This window comes from Danio rerio, chromosome 3, assembly GCF_049306965.1.
Source record: "Danio rerio strain Tuebingen ecotype United States chromosome 3, GRCz12tu, whole genome shotgun sequence".
Taxonomy (NCBI): Eukaryota; Metazoa; Chordata; class Actinopteri; order Cypriniformes; family Danionidae; genus Danio; species Danio rerio.
In genome coordinates, this window is record NC_133178.1 from 51,751,278 (window position 1) to 51,763,330 (window position 12,053).

At 35.4% G+C, this 12,053-nt stretch overlaps 1 protein-coding gene across 3 annotated transcripts in view; it reads left to right on the plus strand.

Annotated features, from left to right (window-relative positions):
- Positions 1-522: 522 nt before the first annotated feature.
- The window catches only part of gsg1l2a (gsg1-like 2a), a 172,995-nt gene continuing 161,464 nt past the window's right edge, over positions 523-12,053 (plus strand). Inside the window, exons 1-3 of one of the 3 annotated variants that reach the window (XM_073945008.1) lie at positions 523-1,035; positions 8,480-8,531; positions 8,671-8,823. In XM_073945008.1, the coding sequence (XP_073801109.1) occupies positions 8,519-8,531; positions 8,671-8,823 (166 nt within the window). In that variant the 5' untranslated portion in view covers positions 523-1,035; positions 8,480-8,518. The remainder of the gene's footprint in view (positions 1,036-8,479; positions 8,532-8,670; positions 8,824-12,053) is intronic. The other 2 variants (XM_009299754.5, XM_073945007.1) reach the window with 2 other exon arrangements.

Sequence of the window (12,053 nt, forward strand, 5' to 3'; positions counted from 1 at the left end):
ATGCAGGACCTTTTTATGCTTTACAACTGAAATATATTTCTCCACATTTGTACGAAATATCCCACATCAATCATTCCAGCTTTCAAATCTGATAGGATTTGCTTTGTGTGCCCAAACACACTCATAACATTAAAAAAATTCTGCTTCAACAGATATGAGCTTCTTCTCAGAATCATACTCATTGCAGATTTATCTTTATCTTTTGTACTGCAAATCAGAGTCACTGTTGTTGGCTCTTCGCTGGAAGGCAGTCTGTATGTAGAAGTTCCTTCTGACAAGCTGGCAGAGAGCCTTACATCCAGCTGAAAAATAATCTGATTAATAATCTGTTTTATTGCTATGCTCAAAAAATAAGCTACAGATTTTGATTAAAAAAAAACAAAACCAAGGACATATAATTTGCCCTTTAAAATGATAACAGTATAAGGATGGGGGAGGGATTTGTAGATGGCGAGGTTGTGGGTAAGAGGGGGAAGGGGGTGGGGCTGTAGGGTAAGTTAGAGCGAAACATAAGAGACTGATAGCATTAGAGACGGAGTTGAATTAGAGCAGCTGGCATTCGTGAAAGCTCAGTGGCCGTCCAGCTGCTCAATCAAGAAAAAGAAAGCACTGATGAGACACACACATCTACAAGATCCAATCAACCTCAAGATACTCACTGCAATAAGTTTGAATGTCTGAATCAAGGAGCCCAAAGCCAGGATTACTCATCTCCTTGTGCCTCCTGGATCACAATGGGTATACAGCGAGCTCAGAGGGCATCGCTGGCTCTTACACTCAACTATGTGGCATTCGTAATGGCAGTCTCAGCCGTTACCACCAGCTACTGGTGTGAAGGGACCAGAAAAGTGGTGAAGCCTTTCTGTATGGGACCAGTGAAAGGCAAGCAGACGTACTGCATTCGTTTTAACAGCACCAACGTCAATGACACAAAGCTGGTGCAGTACATCTACGAGACCGGAGAAGAAAAGTTTCTCATGAGGAAGTTTCATGCAGGCATTTGGTTCTCCTGTGAGCAAACCATGGACTTAATAGGTAAGATGGCGTTGTATTTTTCTTTTTTCTCATGGTTGGAATGGACTGTTTGCACAAGCCTGCCAAAAAAAAAAAAAAAAAAAAAAAAAAAAAAAATATATATATATATATATATATATATATATATATATATATATATATATATATATATATATATATATATATATATATATATATATATAGTCAAATAGGTTTCTCCTGTTTAGACAGTGTCATGTTTATAAAACAGTGTCCCAACTAAATTCCCAAGCAATATTGAAATGTAGAACTGTTTGCACATTTCCCCTCTTTGTCAATGGACTTTTATGAGAAAAAAAAACTGAGTAAAGGCTGAATTTTACTTCTGCGTCAAGTGATCACTGTTACCCACTTCGCATGCCTTCTGTGTTCTATTTGTGTTGTTCAGACAATAACACTTCTAAGATGCTAACTGGCAGTGGGTTTTTATGTTTCTCTGTCAAGTTTCTTCAGAGGTGTTTTAAGTGCTTCCTTACTGTACAAGTAGCTCAGACTTGCTCGTTCAGAGGTGAGAACTGCCGGACGTGCAACAGGTTTAATATTGGGTAAACATAAAATTACATTTTCCTTATGGAGCTCCTCCACAGGTTGTGTCCCTTGTTAAACATTGGCTCCAACAGGCTTACTCCTCTCTCAAAGCTCTCAGCCCACCCACACCTGTCAATGCCACCAAGCCGACCAATCACAGAGCTTGTGCAATGCGTCATCCAACATATAGTAACATTTTTTGATGTGTAGTAACATTTTTGCATGTCAACATTGGCATCAGACATGGAAAAGGATATGCAACTGTAAGAATGCTGCACCGGACTTTCAGCATGCACTCAACGCTGAAGTGTAAATCAGCCTTTAATGTCGAAGTTCATAACTCAAAATGTCAGTGTTCATTAACTCACATTTAAGTGGTTTTAGGAATTTCTCTCAAAGGAACTAATAATATCTATCTATCTATCTATCTATCTATCTATCTATCTATCTATCTATCTATCTATCTCTCTCTCTCTGTCTCTATCTATATATATATATATATATATATATATTATTTTTTTTTTTTTCAAATAGTCTACAGAGCAAACCATCATTATACAATAAATTGCCTAATTACCCTAACTTCCCTAGTTAACCTAATTAACCTAGTTAAGCCTTTAAATGTCATTTTAAGCAGTATAGAAATGTCTTAAAAATATCTATTAAAATATTATGTTCTGTCATCATGGCAAAGAGAAAATAAATCAAGTTATTAGAAATTAGTTATTTAAACTAGTTATTAGTTATTTAGTTATTAGTTATTTAAAAATGTGTTAAAAAATCGTCTCTCGGTTAAACAGAAATTGGGGAAAAAATAAACGGGGTTAATAATTCAGGGGGGAGGGTGGTAATTCTGACTACAACTGTATATATATATATATATATATATATATATATATATATATATATAATTATTATTATTATTAGTGGTGGGCCGTTATCGGCGTTACAGTTTTTTTTTTTTTTTTTTTTCTTTGATGCAGCCGTCAACTGAAACTCCACATTTTCAAACAGTTAGCATACAGGCCTAAACAGTGGAACAAACCATGTCAAAACATTTAAAACATGTAACGAAAGCTAGTTTTACCTTTAAACAACACAACTTGCAACAAGTAATGTGAGCTCTTTCAGTTAATCATTACACAATGGACAACAAAATACAAAATACAGAACTCATTGTGAATCAGTGCATCATTGCTTGCCATTGTAACCTATTGCAATGCCATTTGTTGTCTTTCTATTTGGGCTTTCAAATTTGCCTTTCTGCAAAGAATTGGATCCAGAATGCGAAATGATTTGATTACAATTACATTGAATTCATGACATTTTTCAAACTGTGGCTGAAAACTGAAATTTTGTAAAAAAAAAAAAATATTATAATATTAGTAGCGCAGTAGGGAGTGCTGTCGTGTCACAGCAAGAAGGTCGCTGGGTTGCTGGATCGAACCTTAGCTCAGTTGGTGTTTCTGTGTGAAGTTTGCATGTTCTCCCTGCCTGCGCGTGGGTTTCCTCCGGGTGCTCCGGTTTCCCCCACAGTCCAAAGACATGCAGTACAGGTGATTTGGGTAGGCTAAATTGTCCGTAGTGTATATGTGAATGTTTCCCAGAGATGGGTTGCGGCTGGAAGGGCATCCGCTGCGTAAAAACTTGCTGGATGAGTTGGCGGTTCATTCCACTGTGGCGACCCCAGATAAATAAAGGGACTAAGTCGACAAGAAAAGAAATGAATGAATGACATGTAAACCAGTATACAGTCAAATATATTGTACGGCATAGCCACAATTGACCTCCACCATCCATGCTGCATGACACAGAACAACAAAGACCTTCCACCTTTATTAATGTTTGCAGACTGATTGTTAATTGAAGATTTGTGTGAAGGAGTGTTAAACCGGTGCTTCAGTGATTTCATACTGATCTTGTAAGTTTCGAATGGTTAGGAATAGATGGTTTCTGTTTGGTAACCATAGCTAAAACAATATAGTTTGGACTGCTTGAATGACATCCGTGTTAACTGTTTTGAAAAATGGTGAAGAAAATGTGATAATGAAAATAAATTGAAATCTAGTTTCTTTAAACAGGTCAAAGCAAACAAGAAAAACTGTAACGCGCTGCGATAACGCAAGACTCTTATCGTGTGATGAAAAAATATATTGTTGATAATCTATTCTCAAAGTTGGGTTGGGAGCTGAGTCTATTCTACACAAGCTATGATGACTTTCATCTTGATATTTTAGCACGGATGTATACCTGACTGGTGAGCTGTCTGACAAAAAAGTGCCCTTCTGAATCAAATCAGCAGGATGCCTGACTTTAACTGCAGTTCAACAGTTTCACTTTGACTCATGAACATTTAAATCATGCCTACGTGTCAAACTGGGGTATTTGATGCATATAAGGACGGGTGAGAGTGTTATAAAATTTAATAAATCACGCCAAATGGAAAGAAAAAAAACTTCGCATTTCGCGATGTGTGTGTGTGTGTGTGTGTGTGTGTGTGTGTGGTCATTTACTGACAGCCGCATGTGTGGATCTTGTTGGAAAATATGGTGAAAAGTCCTACATGGCTGTAATAGTTTGAGATTCTGAGATCAATCTAGATTTAAAAAAAATAAATAAATAAAAATATATGCCCACACATATACATATATATATATATATATATATATATATATATATATATATATATATATATATATATATATATGCGCACACACAAACACAGACACACACATACATATATATATATATATATATATATATATATATATATATAAATATATACACACATATATATATACACACACACATATATATATATATATATATATATATATATATATATATATATATATATATATATATATATATATATATATATAATTTTCTTGTCTGCTTAGTCCCTTTATTAATCTGGGGTCGCCACAGCGGGGAATGAACCGCCAACTTATCCACTGAGTTCCATATAAAAACTAAATTATTTTTTTCTTTTTATTTGTTTAACTACTACAATATTATATAAATTTTTTATAGGAAACTTTTTGGTTTTGAGTATTAAGAAGAATTTGTTTTATTTGCTGCTAAGCAGAACCCCCGGAAGTATAGCTCTATCATTGTTTAAAGGGCCATGAAACCCCCTCGTTTCAGCAGGGTGTTTTCACACCTCTACTTTGGAAAAAGTCAGAAAAGCGGGCGTGTCCAGCTCTGTTTAGGGGGGAGTGTCGGAGGAACTAAAGTGGGATGGTGTGGGAGTGTCTATTTGGGCATGCGCGAGTTTCAGTCAAAATACACACACGAGAAAGTGATGGTGTATTTTTTACAGTCATTGTGTTTAACCTACATGGACATCTGTAGTTGAATTATTTGCCAGATTATTAAATGTTGGACTTTAACTGCAGTTTGGCTCTTTCATTCAGGGAATTCATTCATGGCCCTCGCGACAAACGCGATATTTGATTCGAGGATCTGCTCTAAGCGTGTATTTTTTAATGGAATGTTTGATACCGCACGGCGAATGCGAGAAAAAAAGCTCCGCAATTCCCGGAAACTTAGATGCACACGGCAGGTAGCGTCAGAAAGCCGCGTGTGTTATTCCGGTCACAAAATGCGGTGCTAACAAGTTTGCACTCAGTGCAATAGTTAACTTAATTCGATACGAACAAACTGAATAAACAAAGAGCACTGGTCGCTCACTTACCAAATCTGTAGAGACAGGACAATCACCAGCAACTAGAGCCACGTCTTTATGAAGAGAAGACTACAAGCAAATCCGGATTTCAGCGTTTGCAGATGAGAACAGCTCTCAGGTAAACAATAATCCTCCTTAGACACGTAAGTTATTGTTGTCGAGCGTCGCGTACACTGTTAATCCACACGTGAGTCTGAGCTCTCACAGAGAGAAAAGGAAAACGAAACTTAATCGCAGCAAACTATAAAAGCAACACTCCACGCTTGTTTTGCCAACACAACGTGGCGTCTCCGGTGTAAACAGTGACACTAATGAATATTAATGAAGTTGCAAAATAGAGCGCGCAGATTGGTTTGAACCAAGCCTTACTCATGCATTAATGCATCACACTGTAAGACGTAATAAGACTCACTCTGGCACAGACGCCCAGTCTGCACGCTGGAATACACGCTATTATGTCATGGCCGTGACGCAGCTTCAAAAATTTGTTTCAAACAGGAAGTACGAATTTGCTTGAAATAACGCAAAAACAACCAATTTACACTTTTTACTAAAATATAGGTGTCCTAATAGTGTTTTTAGCAGTGAGGGACACATATACGACTGTCAACAGCTCAAAAAATGTGTTTTGGTGTTTCGTGACCCTTTAAAGTAAAAGAAAAAAAAAACAAGATCATATTTTCAATGATGTTAGTTTTAATACATTAAAAAAAAAAAATTAGAGATTATTGGCAATTAATTATTGCATGTAGTTACAAAATAAATGCATACATAAAAAAGTTGAGTTCTTTAGCCCCAAGCTTTGCAATCCCAGTACAGGGAAGATATTAGTTTTCATTGACTGTTGAATTAGCAGATGTAAGACTTTGGCATGCTAAAAGTAACTGGTATTTAGATCATTGGTATTTACCTCAGTAGACCTTAACATAAAATTGCCACAAATGAAGACTGACTAAATCTGAGAAAATGTGCCAGTGTATATGTGCATATGTGGTGGTAAAGCAATGAACAGAATCAAGCTAAGAGTAAGACGCATTTTTAGGTCACTGTTCAATAGGAGAACTGCTGAGTCTTTGCAAAACACAAAATCTGTACTCCAGTGCAAATTTGTTTTTTCCTAAATGTTTTTTCCTCAACTCAGAATGTGGAACTTATGTTTTATTGATCATGCAAGTTATTATTTTATAAAAACATTTTTTTTAATGAATAAACACCCTAGTAGCAAAGAATTCTGGCCCAGATTTGGCAAAAAGCTGGCACAGCAGGCATTCATCCGGCACTGGCATACAGCATGTGGGCCAAACATGGCCCGGGTTTGGCAGAGGTGGCACCGTTTTTAAGGCGGCACACAAGATTTGGGCCAGATGAAAAATGTAGTATTTGGCCCAGATTTAAAAATTTGATAAGTGGGCCATGTGAGTCTGGCCAGTTTTTACCCACATTTAAAATACACTAAAATCATTTTTGAGTAAAGAAAAAAAATTCTACCAATCAGGTCACTTTGAGAAAAGCGTGCCTATAGTGTGCCTAAAGCACATCACTCCATGGGTTATCAATTTCATTGCAATCGTGAAACACCAACCTATCTGGCCCAGTTCAGGCCCAGTTATGAGTTATTAACTTGGCTGAGACTTGGCTCAGACATGGTCTGTGTTTGGCCCTTGTCTGGAAGCCAGATTTGGTCCAGTCATGTACCGTGATTCACTGCGGCATGTGGGCCAAGCAAAACCTGATTGTGTGGGCCAGAGCTGGGCCAGAGAAATTTTGCTGTGTGGGCAGGGATAAGGATTACTCCTGGGTTTGTGCCAACCCCTCAGCTTCAATTCAATTCATCTTTATCTGTAGCTCTTTTACAATGTAGATTGTGTCAAAGCAGCTTAACATGAAAGTTCTAGTAAATTGAAACAGTGGCAGTTTAGTTTTCAGAATTCAGTTTAGTTCAGTTAAGTGTAATTTAAATGTCACTGCTATAATCCCAAACACTGAAGAGCAAATCCATCAATGCACAGCTCCACAAATGCCAAAAGCATACAAGTCAGTGGCGACAGCGGCGAGAAACAAACTTCACCAATTGACCAAAGTGACAGAAAAAAATCCTCAAGAGAAACCAGGCTCAGCTGAGCATGACCATTTCTCCTCTGGCCAAACTTATTGTTCAGAGATGCAGCCTAGGCACAGCGCGCTAAGCAGCATGACAAAAGAAGCTAAAGTTACTTGGTGCTTTACAGAAATATAAATATATAATAGAAATATATATATATATATATATATATATATATATATATATATATATATATATATATATATATATATATATATATATATATATATAAATGCTTTACAGAAATATATAACAATCATTTAATTTACAGAGTTGGACATTTAAACACTTACCGTTAAATCCGTTCGGATGAGACCACAAGTCCACGAAAGTTCACAATATATATGATTTATATGATTAGCAACACGATTGATTAGCATTTCGCTATAACTCAGGCACACACATTTACACTATACACCAATTACATGTTGATGACTAACGTTATAAGCTTTTGAACATGAGCGATAAAAAGATTCCCGATCTTCCCGATTCTTATTTTAGTTTATTTAATCTACAGCTGTGACTGAAGGTAGATGTAGTTTTGTGTTTCTCTTCTCTGTTTCTGCTTATTAACAGCAGGTGTTCATCATCAGTCCTCAATCATCACTTCATTAACCCCATCATTGTCTCATTAACTTGAACTCTGCTGCTGAGTAAATTTTACTCAATTTAGAGAGGGACCAAATATTCTCTGAACTTAGTAAATTTTACTCTGAGGATTTTACTGTGATATGTGTCCCACACTGCTAAACACACACACACACACACACACACACACACACACACACACACACACACACATATATATATATAATACTAAGCCAACAGTTCATTGAACTTGTCTCAAGTTGTAATTCCCAAACCAGAAGATTCTAAGATAATCTTACAAATAATCATGAGCAACGATCATATGTGAATGTATACCAGATACAAAACTCCCCAAATCCAGAAGTGATACCTGGAAACACACTCAAGCCAATATTGCAATGACCAAATAAAATCACCTCCTGAAAATAAATTATATTTATTGGCACATGTGTTTCAAATGTGAACTCATTTAATCCCCTTCTTGAGTAGCTAATGTTTATCAGAACTTTCTCTCTTTATAGGATTTAATTGTAGGAGCTTTTTTGAGATTGCACCAGATCATGAAAGAGGTGGGTAAGTAACAAGTGTTACAGTTTTCTCATATGAACAATGAATAATGGTAAAAATAAAATTAATTTCTGAATAGGATAATGTTTTGATTGATGAATTAAGATATATTCCCAATCTCACAAAGTATTTCTTTTTCTTTTAGGAGTTCTCTGGTTGTGTATTGTGGCTGAGTGTCTGTATATTGCTCTGCTGTTCACCGGTGGAACTCTGATGCTGATAGAGATGTGTCCATGCTTTAGCATGATGAACAGACTCAAGCTCAGTGCCTTTGCAGCTCTGTGCACTGCTCTCTCAGGTAACTCGCTCCTGTATGCTTAAAAAATGTAAAAAAAAAAAAATTATAATAATTCGCTCATCCTTTACATTTTTTCGACTTGTTCCAAACCTGCTTAATTTCTTTTTTTTTTTTTTTTTGTTGAACACAATTTAAGACATTTTTAACAATGTTGTAATTCAGGAGCAATTTACTTTAATCTTTTCTACTATGGGTGTCAATGGCCTCCAGTTTTCAGAATTCATCAAAACTCCTTCTTTTGGTCCTCAACACAAGAAAGGATTGGTCAACACATTTAAATTTTTGTGTAAATTATGCCTTTAAGCGCTTGTCTTTTTATGTCATTTTTAAATTACCTTTAATTTAAGCTTCCACACTGATGGTTTAGTTATAATTTGGTTTATTTTTTTACATAGCAAATTGCTTTCAAAGCTGCAAAAATCAGCTTTCAATATTAGACATTTTGTCACATTAAAATTATAAGGTTCTATCTGACATTTTAGTCAAAAATGAGTTTACATATATTCTTATTAAATGACAACTTATTTACATTTTGGGACGTTTTATTAAAAAAAAAAATGTTACATATATTCTGTTACATATATTCTGTTCAGAACGCAGATAGAACCTCAAGGTGACCATTTGTGAACCAATCATTAACCGAATAAATCGATTGTTCAGTTTGATTTAATGACGCATAAAAAATGCTTTAATCCATTAAATCTCATAAGCAAATTATGTTTCAATTAAATAACTCATTATTCTCAATTTTGTCACTAATCTCTCATCTGAGTCACTAAAAGCCAAACAAGGCCTAAAACATAGAGACTACATGGGTAAATAAATGTTACTACCTAGTCGGTGAAGTTGAATCTGTTTATTTATTTCGGGTTTTGAAATGTGATAATTATTCAGATTATTCTTGTTGTGAAGCAGTGTTTTAAGCATTTTGAATATTATGTTAGCATAGTAAGTAAAAAGGTAGGTGTAAAAGAGGAAAATTATGTCAAATGTACTAGATCAGATCTGACACAATACTGTTTTGGCCAAATCAACACATGGGAGTCTGAGTATAGCCCTGATCTGATCCAGTGCTGATAAGTAAAATAGTTATGAACGATCAGGGCTGGGTACATTGCAACGTACATTGCAACTCCATATGCACTTCACAAAAAGACATAAAATTCTATGTGCTATTTACGAGACAAAGATATTAAAATATAACCTTATATGGATACATTAAATACTACATTTCAAAATGCTAATTTATTTTAACCTGCATTGCATAGGAAAAATATTAAACTAAATCAAAGACAAAAATATATATATGCCTGTCCTGAATTATTTTTTTCTTAAATTACAAATTTAGATGACAAAAAGAAAACACTGATTGAATCCTTTTTAAAAACCAGCAATTTTATTGAGGTTCTGTAGTCTGTCAGGTCTGTTCTTACAGAAGCTTCTTAAGCTTGTTTTTACAGAAAATGACAAGGCACATATGTTGACTTTTTTTTAAAGTAACCTATATAGGTGTAACAGAAGGAGAACTGGGACCAGAACTGAGCTTTTTATGCAAAAATTTGAGCATGCATAATTATGTGCTCTTTCTTTATAAGAGAAGAACGCAGTGAAATGCCATTTGATTTTTAGAGAAAGCTAGATAACGTCATTTTTCAGACAGAAATATGTAGTGTAGCACTATTGTGATGTGTGAAATTAATTTGAAACTGAAGCTATGCAAAAGTTTGGGCATCCTCTCTTTTGAGTGGATTTCAACACCTGGATGACTCTATTTTGATGGTCCATGCGCAGAGCGCAAAATGCAGGGCGCAAACGCTTTCAGGGCATGTCAAGAACGCATTTTTGCTAACTTAAGGACGGGAAAATCTGCTTTGCACCATGGCGCATGGTCTTAAAGGGTTGAGTTTATTTTCTTAATGAGTTATAGGTGTGTTTTGAGAATAAACCAATTAGAGTCTCATCCCCCATTACCTTTAAGAGCCAGCTGCGTCGCGCCATAAGCGCATTGCTATTAACATGACGTAAAGTAAGTTCACTTTCGCTTTTGCTCTCGTGGATAGGGAAACCTTACCGCACAGACATCAATTAGCCTATAAATAATTAATTTAGTTTGTTAAGCGCAAAGATTTTTCAAAACTATTTCTAAATTCAGTTCTAATTTCCAGCAAATTAATAAATGATTAATAATAATAAAGTGTGGTCAAAATACTACATACAAAATACAAAATAGTTATTTCCAAATACACCTGCTATGCCCCATATGGTCTAAAACCTGACAAGTGGATAAATCTAGGCTTGTTTATAATAAAACAAATATAAATATGGATATAATAAAAAATACTGCTAATAATACTAACATTATACAAAAGCAAATTGAATGAACTGAAAAAGCCTCCCGAGATGAAGAAAGTATGAAGGCAGTGGTTTTTAAATTCATGTAGGCTAGAAAATAATATGTTTTGTAATATTTTAATCATTTATATATATGGAAGTTGATTGTTATAAATTGATATATATAAATGATTTTAATCATTTATATTTATATATATATATATATATATATATATATATATATATATATATATATATATATATATATATATATCCTTATATTATATATCTTTTTCATATGTAAAGATATTTGCGTATTGCTCTACATCTTGTGTGTAGTGTGTAAGCCAGGCGCATTTTGCGCCAGACAATAGACCGACTTTGTTCTGGTCTAATGAACAGACTATTTACAGTTTCTCAAAATAGAAATGCGCCAAAACACGCCTGCTTTTTTAGACCAGAACGCCTATGGGCGCACATTTGAGCGCAAATGCATTTGCTATTTAAACAGTGTGGCGCAACACCTCAAAATGACCCTTGCTCCAATCTTAAAGTAGTAAAAGACTATTGTGCCGCGCCTTGCGTCACATTGCGCCGGGTGTATGATAGGGCCCGTAGTCACCAATGCTGACTGATTATAACACATAAAGTGACTCAGTGAACCTTAACAATCCTAACTCACCCAGCCAGCAATGATATGTGGGGCCCAGATGGGTTAATTACGGGTTCCATGGGAACTGTGTGGACATAGACTTTGGCTAGGTGAAATCAGCAGGTCCCATGTAGGTTTTGTAGTATGAGTTCCACATAGGAAGCCCATATGAGCTTATTACATGGGCCCCATAAGTGAAAGGCATGGGCCAAGTGGGCATGGGTTTGATCTGGGAACACAAATATGG